Consider the following 17,674-nt stretch of genomic DNA (forward strand, 5'->3'; position numbering starts at 1 on the left):
ATAAATTCAATTTGTAATAGCAATGGCCCAGAGCATTATGACACAAAACGTTGGCCACTATAATATAATCCCGCTCCACAGCCCGAACTGTCGCTTTAAACCCTAAAGTAACACAGTCAGCGTATCATGTACAACAATCAGGTAGTAGGTGGCAGTTCTTACATCACAATAAAATACAAAGACAAAAAAGATGTTATCTTTTGTTCATTTTATTAAAACATTTTCATATGACAAATATTCAGGCTAGTCTAAGTTTTTCTTTTCTTATCAAACCATACGACGGTGACCTACTGTCCAGCACGACTGAATTATGACAACTTCATCAAGAGTATGACATTCAAAAGAAAAAAGGGGGATTGGTGCATTAAAAATTAACATATTAAAATGGTTTATATGCTGCGATCAAAAAACACTTTATCTGGACTTCAAGAGTTTCATTGAAAATCAGGATGAACACAAGCTCAAATTGCTTTGATCCTCCAATACGTGGCTATAATTACAATGTCACATCATCGAAATACAACCCCACAGAGATGACTAACATGTTAGCCTTTGATATAATACCAGCCAAGTATCACAATACCATTTACTAATAAGAGGAGGGGTGCATAAAACTACACACGACAATACTGATGATATAGTTGAGCATTAGTAGAATATAAACTTGTAAGGTGTTTTCCCGTATATTGTTCGTTCAAAATCAGCAGACAAGGACGTTGTACATTTGACATTTCTATGCCTCAACGTAACATTTGCCATGTATGGGAAGTCTGATATTTACATTACAGTACTATGATACTGAAAAATTGCTGGTATCCCAAATATCACTACGGCCTCTGAGTGAAGGTAGTTTGAGAGCTTTGTGCAACCCTTGACATGGGAGCAAAGAATCCTGTCGGTTTTTGGCACATGTATCATTCTACTCTAGCAGGGAGTGCAGCTTTAACATTGAGCAATATGTAAACAACATCTTGCTTTTGTGTGTGTTTGTGTGTGCGTGTGTCCCTCCCTAAGGAATGCCAAGCATACTGCTATTTTCTTCCCTCTGCTGTTTGACCATACCGTACCACGCGGGGCAAAGTTTTACAAAGGGAGCGAGAGACAACAGGGAAAGTTTCCAGAACCTGGAAGGGACGTCAGTAGTCGTACGCTGCAAGAAAGAAACAGAAGAGCAGTTATCCACATCTGCCACCCGGCACAGGTTTGCAAGGAAGAGGAGCATGCGATCCACTTCATGCAGAGAGGCTGGAATCCACATTGGAGGTATCATGCAGGCATGCAATCACACCAAGGTGGTCTTACTTTCTATTGTGAGGATGCAGGTGCTCGCTGCTGTGCCTCTGCTGTTCACGGCCTTGCACATGTACTCGCCCTCGTCCTCCGGGAAGGTCTCGGGCAGGTAGAGGCAGGACGTCTCTCCTCTCTCTATATACTGATAGTCCTCACAGTCCTGGAGCATCTCCCCCTCGAACCACCAGGTGACCTCAGGCTTTGGCTCCCCGGTGATCTTAACAGTGAACCGCACCGGCTCCTGATCCACCACCGATTGATTCTTGAGGGGCTTTTTGAACCACGGCGCCCCAGACCTGGCGTGATCCTCCTCATCTTCATAGGCTGCGGAGCCGTTGATGATGCTGCTGTCATCCTCCCCATCATCCTCCTTTTTCTGCAAACACATGACAACAAGAATCACGAGTGTTAGAGTCAAAGCGACCTGAGAACAAACTCTCGCTTGGCTGTCATCCAGTCAGAATACATATATGGTCGTGAATATGGGAAGATTTACTTTCTGGAGTGCAGCATCAATCTCCTGCTGCTCAAACTGCATCCTCTGCAGCTTCTGCTCCTCTATCCTCTTCTTCTCCTCGTCCTCTCTGGCTTTGGCCATTTGTTCAAATCGGGCTCGCATGTCCACCTTCTGTTTGAATGGTGACTCGTCGGCCCTCGCTGGAGTCGTTTCTCTTTCCTCATCCTCCTGAAAAACACAGCAACTTCAGTATGTGACAATGAGGTAATCCTTCAATGGTGCCACGTCTTAATGAAAAGAGTGAGACCGGCCTCTCTGAAGAAAACCTAATATCTGTCAAGAAACATTTCATGAATTTAAAGAGACAATATAAATTGAGGGGCAACATTCTTACGTCTTGGAACCTCTCGGATTCTCTCTCTTTAATTTCCTCATCGACCGCCTTCCTCCGTGCTCTCTCCATCTCGATCTTCTTCTGAATTTCCTCTTCACTCAGCTGCTTGATCTTCTCAAACTTGGACTTGAGGTTTTTGGCCTGGATGGAGCCAGTCCTCTTGAGCTTCGTGAGCTCTTCATACTCTTTGCTCACAACGTTTGAGCTTTCATTTACTACGTCCTGTGAAATACAAGGCAGTTTAATTTGCACGGGGTTGAGTACGGAAAAAATGTGCTAGGAAAAAAAATTACTTTGTTAAATTTGTTGAGTTTTGCATGTTTGTGATACAAAAAAACTCACGATAAACAAATACAGTTATTTTCTGGCATAATTAGTGGACAAAGTGTTGATAGTTGTGATTGATTGATCAATATTGATTGATATGCTCCACATGTATTTTAAACAGTTCCTCACTGACCTCGCCCATCTCTTGTCGGAGCTGCTCAAATTCCTGCTTCTCCTGCTCCATCTTCTTCTTGCGCTCCTCCGCCTTACATCTTCTCTCAGCTTCCTCCTTTTCTTTCAGCAGCTCCTCAAAGTTCATCTCCAGTTTTCTGGGGTACAGCGCCTCCTGAGAATCGCTCTTCACTATCCCTTCTTCCTCATCTAGCACCTATACACACAAAGTACACACAAAGGCAGATATTCTTTATATGGGGGAGAGTTAACTAACTGAATCCAGGATTATGGCCATGTTGTATCACTGTCTAAATCTGGTTTCAGTTTAAAACAGAGCAAAACAACTACTTACCCACAATTGAATAATGTCATAAAACCAGGAAAACACCAAGCAGCTGCCATTGTTATTTTTGTACGTTGCACACATCCAACACACATCCCAAAAAAACCTCATCATCATCTGGAGACCTTCATGTCCATGTATTAAGATTAAATGTTTCTTTTTTCTTCTTCGTGGGAGTAGTGTACGTTTGAAATTGAAAATATCTTACTGTTTCATCTCCATATGCAGACATTCCCTGATCCAGGCCAGGGCTCTTATAATAACAAATAAAATAAATACATGTTCAAAAGTGATGCATTTAATTAGAATCCAATTAAAGGTGCACACATAAAGTCAGTGTGAAAATATAAAATAAAATAGGTCTTAGTTTGATGTAGATCACAACTGCTGTGGTCCGTAACTGATATTTATTGATAGTGTTTTTAATAAATATTGTGCTATGCTCTCAATATCGCCATGATGATGAAGTATATATTGTGTTTATGCACATTTTTATGAGCATTGTGCTATTAAAATGTTTCTAATGCATCTGTCTCCCTGTTGTTTCACAGAGAAAGCTATGCAGCAGACAAAGACAAAGTTTGAGCAACAGTAACGCAGCTCTGACGTGTTAGTGATCAGCCACATATATACGTGCACACTACAGTTCTTGTACCACGTGCACGTACCATACTCTTGCGGGCCTCAGCGAAGAGCCTCTTCTCCTCCTCCAGCCTCCTCTTGGCCTCCTCCTCTGCTTTCTTCTGCTCCTCTTCTCTTCTCTGTCGCTCCAGATCCTCGAAACTGGCACATATCTTCCCAGGTTCACTGCCCTCCAAGTTCAACAAGGCCATCAGCCCATCATCGTCCTCATCTACCAGCTGAGTCAGAACACAACAAGGTGAGCTTTGACGACTGTTGATGAGAAGTTTTGTGTAATTTCTCTAAAATGTGGCTCCTGCACAGAGTACTTCTAGTTCAAGTAAAAGCTGAGGCATTGTTCAACATTTTAAACAACACATTCATTCGTAATAGTGGAGGAGAGGTAGATTTAAAAAAAGGATTTAAACCTCACATGTGTTCGGTAAATATGAAACTACAGTTGACTTGCTTAACTTAGCTCAAATGCTAGAAACAGCGAACCTTCAGTTTTTTTGTCTGTTGCGTGTTAGAAACGCCATCAACACCCAACTCACTTGCTGTGATTTTTCTCACATGGGCTGACACTGACATTCTGAGAGCCAGGGGACTGGCAGGAAAAGCTCCAGAAAAATATCCGAAGCAACTGACTCGGACATTTGTGTTCTCACATACAGCCCCTCCAGAAAAATTCAAGAAAGAGTTCAGCGCATGACTGAAAGCATCCTAATTAACATGTTATGTCTTATTTCTTAAATCCGTACAAAAAACAAAGCTTAACAACCACAATTGTTTGTTGACTGTTTCTTGGCCCTGAGCAGCTTTCAGACAACCAACGTAGATGATGGGAAGATACTGCTCCCAAACCAGAAACAACCTGGGCAATAATAGCTTATAAAATGTCAAAATGTAATTTTCACACCTATTTTTGTGTGGGTTTTACAAATAATGTGATAATTAATAAGCTTTAAAGTCACTGCTAGGTGGAGATCGTTTGACAGGCTAGCTGTGCAACCCCCCCCCCCCCCCCCCCCCCCCCCCCCCCCCCCCCCCGCTTTCCAGTGGTTGTTCTAAGCTAGGATAACCAGCCTGCCAGAAAGCATCATGTAACTCTCTAATCTTTCTAATCTTTGGGAGCTTGTCTTCCTTCACTTCAGTTTTCATAGTGTATTTTGCAGGGATTCCTGTGAGGCATACTGACCATGCTCTTTCTGGCCTCAGCAAAAGCTCTCCTCTCCTCCTCCATTCGTCTCTTGGTGTCCTCCTCTGCTTTCTTGCGCACTTCTTCGACTCTTTGCCTCTCCAGCTCCTCAAAGCTCAGCCTCAGTCTTCCAGGTCGGAAGTCCTCCTTGTCTTCCTGAGATGGCTGATCCTCGCCCTCACCTTCTCCCTGATAACACACCAACATGCAAACAGCACTGAGACAACTCAACGACATTCAAAAATTTACTATACAATAAAAGTATATGTGGAGAATTATGAGGTGTAAAACAAACCCAAAGATACTGCTACTGATCACTCACAATGAAAATTATATTTGTATCAGTATAGAGGGAAAGGGGATAATCATGCAAGAGTGTATTATTTCAATTTTCCAAATTTCAATTGTCCAACTAAAGGTTGTTTTTTACCATTCCCAGTCTGGCCTCCTCAAACGCCTTCTTCTCATCTACCAGGCGGCGTTTGGCCTCCTCCTCTGCCTGCTTCTTCCTATGGTCCTGTCTGTCCTTCTCCAGCTCCTCAAATGTCATCTTCAGCTTCCCAGGAGTCACCTGCAGCTTCTCAGAGGGCTTCTCCTCTTCATCCTGACGTCAAAAAAGAGGAAGGCTGATTCAAACCACAGCATCTGGATGTTCAAAAAAAGACTTTCAACAACCATTTATCTTTGTTCCTTACCTGTTCAACAACAGAGCGCCGCTTGGCTTCCCTGAAGGAGAGTCTGTTCTCGTCGTAGCGTCTCTTTTTCTCCTCCTCTGCCTTCTTCTTCAGGTCCTCCTCTCGGCCCTTCTCCATGTCCTCAAAGTTCACCTTGATCCTGCCCGGATGTCGTGAAGACTTCGCTGGAACCACCCGCACCAGGATTGTGTCATCTCCCTCCTAAAGAGTACGATTATCCAAGGCACAGAGAGAGGAATTTGTTATAGTGAAGGAATGATGAAATGATGAAATATAGACCACATTGTCAAGTCACATTCAAGGTGTTCAGCTCTTATTGAGGGTGTAATACACTAACTATTCAGTAGCAAGAAGGAAAACCAGTTTAGATCACTCACAGTTTTATAAACTGAATAAGAGCATGTAGGTGAGTTGGGAGCAACTTTATTGGCATAATGTCACCCAGCACCATTTGCAGTAGGTCAGAGGATGGGTGTCAGTCAGATAGCAGAGTCTAATTCAGTCACAGTGAGGAGGACTGGAGCTAATTCAGTCGCTGGGAGGTGTGGGAAACAGTTGCCAGTCACATGCTGTCTACACCTGGCAGCTCTGTTCCAGCTTTTTAAACTGTTTCACTCAGTCTTACATTTAAACATGACCCTTTTAGTTGTTAGACACTCACTTGAGACAAGAGAAGAAAACGTTATTATGTCAAAGTAAAAAATGGATCTGACTCACTGTAAATAACAAGTATAAAGTATGTAAAGATGTATAAGAGAACTGTACATATAGATGGATGGGCGTGTGTTTTCTTTTGTTTTTTGATGCCATTTATGAGTCAGGTTTTTTACAATTAGAAGAAACTACGGTTGTTAATGACGGTGTTCAATTGACGTACACGATTCCTGTCTGCATCAATACTGGAGCAATTGCCAGGATTTTCAAATGTCTTAGTATTTTTCAAATTATTTAGATTTCTCCATGGTGAGCTAATCCATTTATATACTGTCGTCAAGCTTTACTTTAACAGAGCAGTTCTTTCAAAGAAAATACTCAGAAAACCCTCAACTGCTTCTAAACTCAAGATAAACAACTAAATTAAACTGCCTCACAACTTTATCTCCACATGAAACGTCAAAGTAATGTCATCAGAGTCACAGACCAAGTAATAAAGTTTTATTTCCCTACATGGACGTCTAACTGCTGTTTCAAAGCCATATTCAAGGTGTGGAAATAATCAGGATCAGAAAACACATATTGATCCCATCAGGGAAACTGCTTTGTTACAGTAAATACAAAGTTAGTAGTTAAGTGATTTAGAAAAAAAAATACTGAAACCTGGTGGAATAACAAAGCATCTTAAAACAGTTAAATTAGCCTAGATAATGTTAAAGTCTTTAATTGTCGAATGTAAGGCTCCAAAAGCTTTTAAAACCACTAAATTCCAATAAAAAGCCAAAGGACAGGATCCCACAGTCCTCAATGGATCATAAACTATTGCTTTGATCATATTAATTATGAAGGCAGGGTAGTAAAGACAAAGCCATCAAACCCTGGTTAGTTCAGCAACAAACCTGCTCTTGTCTGTAATGTTTTTATTTGTGTTTTTATTTTTCAGTTTTATCTCTCGATATATGTTCACCAAGGAGGTTATGTTTTCTCCCCTGTCCATTGGTTTGTTTGTCAGCAGGATTACGCTAAAAATACAAAACGGATTTCCACAAAACTTAGTGGAAGGATGGGACATGAGCTAAGAAAGAACTCATTACATTTTGCCCTGGATTTTAACAAAGGACGGGATCCACTTTCTATGCCATTGTGAGATGTGGTGTTTTTTTAAATTGTCCGCAATTTCCCTGGAAATAATTTATTGGTCTTGCTGAAAAACATCAGGCATATTTAGAGGACCGATATCAACAAGTATCTGCAAGTATCTAGTTATAGGACTGTTCTGACGGTACTAGAGCAGAACTAGGGCAAGGGAGTCACAGGTAATAGTCTTTAATTGCCTATCTGGCACAGGAATGCTTATGTAAGCATTCCCCAGACCTACACTCTCTGTCTGAAGGTATATGAAGCCTTAAAACTCCATAGTTCCACACATTGTAATGTCCTGCCACAGGTCTTACCCAGTGAGATGTTATAAAGGCGACCAATTCACCTTGAGTTCACACACTGGTCATGTCAACAGTCCTACTGGTGGTTTCAGACCTATATCCAGCCTCTGCCAACTGTTTGGTTCTCAAATGCCACTTAAAATAACTCATCCGAGTGGCAGCTGAGGATTACCTGAATCATTATAGACACGAGTACCCCTGTTCTCATCAGAAAGGCAGGACCGAGCCACTCAGACGTTCCACTTCCCTGTGCAGGGACTTCAGCCCAGGTTCACTCACCTCAGCTGCTTTCTTAGCCAAATCCTTCTTGATTTTGGCTTTTTCCATGTTGTCCTGGGTCTCCCTTTTCTTCCTCTCTCCGTCCGCCCTCTTCCTTTCCTCCTCTTGTCTTTGTTTCTCCATCACTGCAAATTTCCCCTTCACACTGCCTGGGGATTTCACAGAGCAGGACACAAGCCTTCAGCCTCCCTTTCCTCCCAGACCCCTCACTGAATATCCATCTGTTCAACCCTCTGTCTGTCTTACCTGTGATTTTGGGGACGTATGATTTTTCCACCTTTGCTGGCTTCACCTCTTCCTCCTCATCGCTGGATGCGAGCAGTTCTTTTATCTGTGGTGGATCAGATAGAGAGTGTGGTGAGGTTACGGTTTAGCTCGGATCATCTCCTTTGCCATCCAGGAGCCATGCTGCTTCCAGCAAGAACAAGGGCCTAATCCCTGCTAATAGCTTGGTCATCTGACCTGCAGGTTGGCCTGTGATTGGGCCACGGTGTTGTTGCACAGACTGGAGATGAGCGTAGGTGTCCGAGCCTGGCCAGCTATGGCAGGGCTGTACACAGGAAGGTTGTTCTGTCTAAGTATCACGGATAATCCATTGCATAGCATCTTAACACTGCATTTATTGTACCACAGTCGATCCTGAGGAAAAGCCGCTACACCCCGGGAATTCTTAATCTTTGATACTCACATATTTAAGGTTAAAACATGTCTTTCACATCATATCATACATATGTATACTCTCTATTTCTTCTAGTGCATTAATTAAGCTATCATATATCAAATATCAAGTCAAGTGATAAAATGAAAGTAAATTTTGCATCATTCGATGCTATAGGGTTGAAGCTAACAATTATTTGCATCATAAATATATATATATATATATATATATATATATATACACAATTATTTTTGTAATTCGCAAATCAATTTATACATTCATTAAATGGTAAAAAATGTCTAATACAGTTTTCCAGAACTCAATCTTATTCTTATTCTTATTCTTATTCTTATGTTTCTGTATGATTCTACCTCTCCACATTTGATTGGGAAAAAATTTACTTTTATTCAACAATATTAAGATACAAGTAATTTGGTAGATTCAAATTAGATTATACAGAATATAGTTGGCTGGTTGTACAATTAGATACGTTAATATAGGTTAAGATTCAAAATTCACAAACTACCCTGCATTTTAGCTTAAATGGGCCCCATCTTTTTCAGCTGCAACATTAAAGTGATGTAGAAATGCATTACTAATTATAATGTAATATGATATAATATTCGTTATTCAATTGGTAATTTAATTATATTAGGGTGGGTATATGCTTTGATCGGCTTTTCCACTAAATTGTTGATTTCTTTCGATTCGTTTCTGAACAATGTCAGATGCATCTCTCTGTTGTTTTGCCTGATATATTTGTTATAAATTTAAATTTGGGATCGAGATGATGATTTACAATAAACTTCTGTGACCTAAACAAATGTTCGGCAGCTCAACATGCAGTTTAAACTATAGATCCACTCATGGGTCAGTGGGCTTCAGTTGTGCAGTGTCCCTTGTGCACATTAATAGGGTTACAAAATCAAATCATCTTTTCAAGTCAAGCACAAACCAAAGTTGAATATCACATGAAGTCAAATACCATTAACAGGTTAATTGTATGAAACACAGTGGGATTGATGTTGCAGTGCAGTGTGTTGCAGTGCAGTGTGGTGTAAAGTGATATCTCACTCAGACTGGCAGCCTCGTCAGCCTGTCATGCCTCATCATGCACACGGGTCATGGTCACAGGTTAGTCGGGTTATCTGTCTTTGACCTGCTGCTTCCTGCGGCTCCACTCTCTCTCCTTGACGAATTGGTCTTTCCTCTTCTGCTGCTCATCCGTGTTCCTCTGCCTGCTGCGATCCTCCCTGGCCTTCTGCATGGCCTCGTACTTGCTCGTCACGACCCCCTTGTCTTTGTTCAGCTTGGGCATGTAGGTCCTGGCCACCGGCTTTCTAGATCGGAGAAGTTTCTGTCGTTTTTTCAAAAAGAAATTGAGAGAGAGTTATTTTATGTGGCAGTGGGAACAGTTTCTCTCCAAGGCAATATTCATATGAGGAGGAATCACATCATCTAAGGTGTTGTAAAGATGCTTAAATCTCACCTCTTTTTTAAGTGCCAGTTCAGACATTTTCTGGCCTTCATTTGTATCAGATTGTGCATCCTCTTTCTCCTCATCATCCGTTGCTTCACCATTTGTCTTATCATCTGTGTCTTTTTCTTTGTGCTCCACACCGTTCACATGTGGCTTGTCAGTCTCAGTACCGTCTTCATCATCTGTGTGGCCGGTTTTTTTGTCTTCCTCCTGTGACGTCTCCTCGCTTTTCTTCTCAATGTCATCACCTTCATCAACTGCCACATCCTCCTCCTCCTCCTCGTGCGTCACATCATCTTCCTTGTTTTCTGCGTCGCTCATGCTGTGTTCATTTTCATTCGTGACATCGTCCATGTCGTGGGCGACCACCGCCGCAACCTGCGCCACCTCCGTCATGTTTGTAGCACAATGACAAGTTGACAAACAGGCTCTGATAAAATGTTACCTGGGGAATAGAGAAAGTATTACTGTATTGTTGCATGATGTGCACTTGATTGATTGATAACGTCAAGCTGGTTTGAACATTAAACAGTTCTGATCATGTGACATGAGTCATCACTAATTTCCACTGGATTATCAGATGCTTGTAAAAGGCTATAAAAGGTCCAGTGTGTAAGATTTAGGTGAAAGGGATCTATTGGCAGAAATTGAATATAAAGTAATCCTACTGATGCTTCCACTCGTGTGTTTCATCTAAACTGTATGAATTGTTGTTTTCTTTACCCTAGAATGGGCCCTTTATATTTAAATACTTTATATTTACATCGGGTTCTCTCTACGGAGGCGGCCATGTTTTTTTACAGTGTCCAGACTGGACAAACTAAACACCTCTTGAGTTTATATGACAACTGAAGGCTGCCACATGTTTGGAAGGGGAGGATGAGGTGAGGTGTATTCAGCTGCAACATGCAACTTCACCACTAGATGTCACTAGGTTCTACACATTGAACCTTTAAGCAATTTGACTGACTATGCAAAACATAAAAATATTAATAATCAATATTCTATCAGAACATTAAAATTTGCAATACTCTTGATATTGATACATTTATCAATAAGGTAACCGATACAGGGTTTGTTAGTTTGTGCTCTCATGGCTGTAACATGTATTTACCAATAAAGGAATCTGAATCTGAATATGTGTCGATGTTCAATGTCTGTCCTTTTGTGCTCATTTTAAATAATTAAGATTCCTACGAAGATTCACAATTACATTTTGACCAAATATTGATTAAAATGTAGAATTATTTTCATAATCTGTGTTTTTATTGCTCAGTTAAACGTCAACAAGTAACAAGGTCACAGCCGTTGGAAAGGTTAGATCCTCTATCTTCCCATCCATCTCATGATTCGGTATCATCACTGTTTAGGATGTACATTTTCTTTTATGTGCAACAGGTACTGGGACAACAAAGTTAAGGGTCGAGGAGAGCTGCTCCACTTCCACTCGGTGAGAGAGAAGCTGGCTGACCTCTATTAATAGCCCACTTGTGGGTGCAGGACATGTGAGCATGGCTATTTCTGATGAGTGATAGGCATTTACACAGAGCTCAAGTTGGCACCCACATGTCGCCCCGCAGACCTTAACAAAATGGCCAGGCTGAGAGCGAGACAACTGGATGAATGAGGGACTGTTGGGGCAGTTTAGTCATCCAACACTTAAACTGCTGCCGTTTATCAGTGTCCTCAAATACCTTTTCTATTCAGACATGACGATCATAGATAAGCACAATGGCACAATTCTGCAACCGTGTATACAATGTGGAAACTATGAAGCACAGTCTATCTTCTATTTATTAGTCATCAGAGGTCATCACACTGAATTTATCTGAAAATAAAATACACTTCTCAGTATATTGTTTTTTTTCTCAAGTAGAGGAGTCCAAGTGTGTATTTGTGTGTCTGTCATTACAGGATTAACAAATGTGTCAAAGTTCTGAAATTCAGAATAACGAGGACATTATAAAAGTAGATTACTGCATTTGACAATAAAAGCACATATTCTGCTTTCATATAAAAACCATGGTGCTTGCCATTCTGCCAAATATCAAATTAATTAAAACTCTGCTTATTGGTTATGACCAGTTATTGATTCTCTTCATTTCCCCGATGAAGTGTCAGTAACATGGAGGTGAGCGACAGGAGTCAAAACGACATCAGATCCTCATCTTCTATTTTCAAACTGCAGCCTGTGTCAATGTTATGTTGTTTCGTCTATAGCACATTCATACATTTTCTGTATTAATGTACAATGTGACCCAGCATACCCAAGTAGGTTAACGTAGTTTTTACATAGCCTATATTAAGATTATAAGTTTTAAAGTCATACTAAGTTCTTGGTGACTTGTTGAGGATTTTAAGTTTCTGAAAGAAAATATACAGTTACAGGAAACGGTCCAGGTTTGACTGGTGATGTTATTTCTGTTCCCAGCTGGCACAAGATATCACGACTGTGTGACAGAAAAAAAAACGTTTGGCTCTGATACAACTGCAATTACAAGTTAATGCTTCTATACTGTAGCTCAAATTAATGAAACCAGGGTGATATTATATATTACTGTAGGCCCGATCACAAGTTATGGACATGAAAAGTAACTAATATGTGTAACTGTAACTAATAAGTGTAACTGTAACTGACCACATTTTAAAATGACTTGATTAACACATTATTATAGTTAAATAATTCACCTGATGTCTTTCTAAATTAAGAATGAACACTGATTAAACTCACTGACAATGAAGAACAAGACTGCTTTTATGTTTTACAGATCTGCTCCTCTGGCCACACCATCTATCAAATGAAATCAGAGATTACCTGTGTAGCGAGCTGTGGTCCTCCTGTCTATGATTTAAAAAAAAAAAAGAAAAGAAATCCTTTGAGTGGATATGAAACAGAAGAAGTGAAACTCAGACGAACCGAGACGCGACCACCGGTGCAACAACTCGACTGGCCGCTGCTGCTGCTGCGTGTGTGTGTGTGTGTGCGTGTGTGTGTGTCGGTTTCCATAAAAGTACCGTTACTTTCTACCGGATACTGCATACCCCGCGCGCCTGCCGCAGGTTCAGCTGTTGCCTCGCACAGACGCGGGCACGCCCACACTCCCATCCTGACCACTTCCAGTCACAGCTACACTGATAATGTTCAGAATCACTAAACTGTTCGGACCTATGGGACCAATAAGTGTGATGTCAGCAAGTATATTGCAGTGATGTAAACATAATCATAGCCACTGTACATTAATGTAAGGTTATAGAAAAATTGTGACTTAAGTGATAACGTTTTATATTTTACTTTTCACTATCATATGTTTTAAATTTTTTTTTTTTGCCTTTAAACTGAGTCTAAAATATTGAGTTTTTTTTTCCAATTTGTCTACTTTTGTTTTGTCAACCATTCCCCACTTCCTGTTTAATTGTTAGCAAAGAAATATACAAACAGATAAACATCTTTTACAGCAACAAAATGCAGTTATATGGACATTTTAAGTGATTATTTATGAGCTATAACTTCTATTAAGACCTTTATTACAAACTACAGGTGATATTATGGTTCATCATCATACTGCCATGCATCATCCTGAGGGCCTTCACTTCTAGAAGTGGTTACCAAATATATCATTACAGCATGTTATGGACATTTATGTTTAGTGCATAGGGGGAATTTAAAAGAAATGTTGCCAGTTAACACTTCACCAGGGATATTTGACAAAACAAGTAACTGGCCTCTTAGTTGTTCACTGAGAGAGGACACAGAACTTCAGGGAGGCAGCATTTAGTGTCTACGGTCCTCGCCTCTGGAATTGTCTGGTAGAAGAGAGACACTCCTGGTCAAGTCTGTTTGGGAGCACTACAGACATTACCGTTATGGGCATGTTGGTCTGTTAGAGCCTGGATTCCTGACTTATCAGCTTTCCCATTGTTGAGATAACGTGATAATCTACATATTGCTGTCATTCTGCTATGCAATGACGGTTGGAACTCATATCATCACCCACAGAGCCAATCCTCACTGGTTTTGGTTATGATTATGGTTACATATCGTCAGAGACCACGCATTCCTACATGTCTGACATTTTGAAGTCATAAGTTCCCAGTATGACGTATTTATCATCCTGATACACTGAGTGAGTCTTAATTTAACCTAAGTCTGTCTGTCTGTCTGTCCCCTGTGGATTGATTAGAAACCCTGCTGATGCTGCAGACACATTTGTCTGCTCCAATGGCTCCATGCACAACTGCTGACTCACTGACCCAACAGGCCTAATGCAGATAAAAAACAGCCCCATTCAAGTATTACACACACGTTATTCTGCTATTGCTGCGAGGCCATAATTGGCACAATCTATATAATCACAGTATTTGAAAAACAACATTCCCACTAGAATTATAACATGAAATGAATAGTTCACAGGTTAAAGGTGTCATGGTAAACAGTGAATGTTTCAGCAATCCCTCAGTGTGTCCAATTAGAGCTGCTGAGGCTTCGGGGAAACCCCCAACAAGAGGCCAGAGCTCTCACTAATACTGTACTTAGAAGTGAAATCTGAGAGCCAGCGTATTATTGGAGGAGAGAGAAATGGAAAAAGTCCTTTGAATGAAAGACACTGGAGGATCCTTGTTTGCAGAAAAAACAGTGCACACAGAGAATATTATAATATATTTCACAGCCAGGAAACACACTTCAAGCTCCTAAGCTCGGCATGGCGCTTCCCCTTGTCTTTATGTTGTTCTCTCTGGACCTCATTTCTTCACAGTATCTGACACATGCATTTACATAGATTTAGCATGTTGTATCCAAACATGCAAAAACACAAAAATGTTCTTTTAAAATTACGTTTGAACATGAATAAAAATACATTTGCAAAAAAAATGTAGATTTGGGGTCCCTCTTTTCTTTTCTTCATTTATTCACTCCATTCTTAGAAGGCATGAGGTGGATGGGGGTCTGTTCTGTGAACTATTGGGGTAAAGGGGCTTCGTCCTCCTCTGTTTGGAGTCCTTCAGGACATCGGGGACTACAAGGGGACTGCTTTAAATAGCACCACAGCTGTGGCAACTAATCAACAGTGCAGGGACAGCTAACCCGAGTCAGACTGGGCCTTTAGCTTCAGCTGCTGCAGCTCAGCCCAGACTCCCCCATACATATTTTTGTGGTGGTACAGCCCAACACCCCCTGCTGAAGCCAGAAGACTGGGTCAGCATGTCACATCCCCCATCCACACCTTTTCAGTTCATATCAGCAGATTTCTGGCTACGTTACCACATAATCCTGCTTTTTCTATGAACAGTTACTCCCCATCCACTTTTATACACCAGTCCCACCATCTGTCAACAAATCAGCAGAGATATAAAATCTCCTCCTTTCATCATCAAATCCATTGTGTCACAAACATATGATCAAAATAGCAGGTCAAATCATTTCTGACTCGTCTCAGTTAGCTCACCAATTTTCCTAACAGCCAAATACCTGCATGCGAAAGGTTCCACCTAGAGCCCTCTATGCAAGGATCTACAGAGAACGCTGCTGTAATGGTTTCTATAAACCATCTTGTTCAAGCCACCGGCACACAGCATTGTTTGTCCGGATTGTTTAGTCCATTTTTTTTTTATTCCCTTATTTCTGACAGTGCACACTATCCTGTACATAAAAACATTAAAAGCCATTTTCATCCATGTCTAACAGTGTATTCTTGTGGCACTTTTTCATATCGATGATGTATTTACGTTGTCCATAGCTGCCTAAAAAGATACCTGTTTTGGGAAAGAAAAGAAAATGGAAGAATTCCACTGAGCTGCACAGTCGTCTGCTATTCCAGGACAACAAACCTGACCTGTAAGATGATCGGAAGAGATGTCAGGACGCTCTGTTGTGTTCTTACTTTGGGTTTGAATGTGCTTATCAGACTAGACTGAAGACCACATAGGTGATGAACTCTACTCAGTGCTTCTGACTTTGGGTCAACCAGGGTGAAATCTGGTGCTGCTGAAGTGGCTGACAGCCCTGCAACAAAAAACATATATGTTTGTGCTTTTTGCAGAAGAGAAGCATTTTTAGTGTATCAGAAATCAGATGACAGTCGTTTTTTTGTTTTTTACATATTACAGTAGAAATACAGCAGAAGTTATAGTTATAGGAGGTTTGCAATTGAACCGTTTCTGTGTGGAACTACGTGAGTAGTAAGTAATGTCACTATTTCCCAGCTGTGAGTCGTGAGTGCTCAGCTGTCATGAGGAGAAAAAGCAGCTCCACCACAGAACAGGTGTGGACTGTGGTGGAGCTGGCCACACTGAGCTGCTTTACAGGCCGAGTGAATCAAGAGCTTTTGCAGACATGACATTTAGCAAAAAAAAGTAATTAAGTTCAGCATCATATGAAACGATGGGAAATGACACGTATGATTTAAAATTTGGCCACAATGCCTTGCAAGACTGTCTTTGAAAACAACAATTCTCTCCATTGGTAAGATGTGGTCTGAATTGGCCCAAAGTTTATACCTAATTTGACCTGGCTTAGCCAAGAGGCACAACGCATTAAGATAAACTAAATTAAGATATAACTTCAGACATAACACCATCAATTGCATCATCATAAACCTCTATATTATCGTGCAGTTCATAAAGAAATATCTGATCTAGCAAAGGGTTTATATTTGTACTGTTTTCACTATGTGAAAGATGAGTCTTGTCTCCTCACCTTATAAACCAATAAAACCATAAAGCCACAGCTCTCTTTACAAAACCCATCCAATTTCCCTCCTGTTATTGTTGCTGCTTTATGGGAGCTTGTGCAGAACATAAGAATCGTTTACTGCCCCCTAGTGAAAAGAACTAGAACATGCCCCTAACAAACTTTGTTTTAAAGTATAAAAACAAACTCAATGTGAGATAAAAGGGGTAAAACACAGTTCTTTATTCTGTCATAGGGTCACAGGGCCTGTACTTCATTCTACATTATTTACACACATTTACATTGGGACTGTCAGTGTATCGATTGGTCAGTGAGCCAGAACCAATCATCAAGTCATGCAAAATGTATTTAGATCAGATGACTGATCTCTGCTGCTGTCTACATGTGCAGGCTGCAGACTCACAAGCATGTGGAATAGGACATCTGATATCATTTATGCTGGTTAGATCTTTCCTCAGGGTTGGGAAACTGAGCGCTCATCCTCTGTTATACATTTGCACTTTTCATGCTTTGGCTAAGTAGAGTATGTATGTTAAAGTTCCTAGTAACATTATTTTATACATTATAACACAATAAATAATACATTATTTATTATAATATGTAATATGTTTTCAGTAAGAAACAAGAAACACAAAATGCAAAAAATGTTGCTATTTGTCCTTTGTTAACTGATTATTGTTTATGCTTTGGCCCCTGATGTTACAGTGTTGAATGTGTGGTGAGTAAAACATGTTTTCATTCATGTGTGGTGTGTATTTTTAAAGTCACTTTTCTTTCCAATATATAGCAATATTTGTGATCTTTGTCATATTTACTTATTTTTGCAAAATAATATTAACAATAATGTTAATGTCAAATCTAAATATTTAATTAAAACCTAAATGTTAAATCTAAATATTAAATCTAAAGTGAACTTTTTCAACATACAACGTGACCAACTGCAGATGAATTATACTTATACCTGTACAGTTTAACTGAATGTAGTATCATATTGTTTGCTTCACATTTATCCAATTTGTGTTTCTAAAGTAGAA

At 40.3% G+C, this 17,674-nt stretch overlaps 1 protein-coding gene across 2 annotated transcripts; it reads right to left on the minus strand.

Annotated features, from left to right (window-relative positions):
- Window positions 1–199: 199 nt before the first annotated feature.
- nexn (nexilin (F actin binding protein)) lies at window positions 200–12,905 on the minus strand. Of its 2 annotated transcripts, XM_034582583.1 has the most exons (14): window positions 12,768–12,905; window positions 9,962–10,397; window positions 9,632–9,829; window positions 8,061–8,145; window positions 7,815–7,963; window positions 5,440–5,640; window positions 5,175–5,348; window positions 4,745–4,933; window positions 3,594–3,785; window positions 2,602–2,796; window positions 2,142–2,363; window positions 1,787–1,975; window positions 1,303–1,666; window positions 200–1,150 (listed from the first exon to the last, which is right to left on the minus strand). In XM_034582583.1, exons 2-14 carry the CDS (start codon window positions 10,346–10,348, stop codon window positions 1,137–1,139), a joined length of 2,559 nt encoding a protein of 852 aa, XP_034438474.1. In that variant the 5' UTR covers window positions 10,349–10,397; window positions 12,768–12,905; the 3' UTR covers window positions 200–1,136. The 2 variants fall into 2 exon arrangements, with proteins under 2 accessions (XP_034438474.1, XP_034438473.1); XM_034582582.1 differs by lacking the exon at window positions 200–1,150 and having other exon boundaries at window positions 1,268–1,666.
- Between the last annotated feature and the right edge of the window lie 4,769 nt (window positions 12,906–17,674).

The sequence above is a fragment of the Hippoglossus hippoglossus genome, chromosome 4 (assembly GCF_009819705.1).
Source record: "Hippoglossus hippoglossus isolate fHipHip1 chromosome 4, fHipHip1.pri, whole genome shotgun sequence".
In the NCBI taxonomy this organism is placed as follows: domain Eukaryota; kingdom Metazoa; phylum Chordata; class Actinopteri; order Pleuronectiformes; family Pleuronectidae; genus Hippoglossus; species Hippoglossus hippoglossus.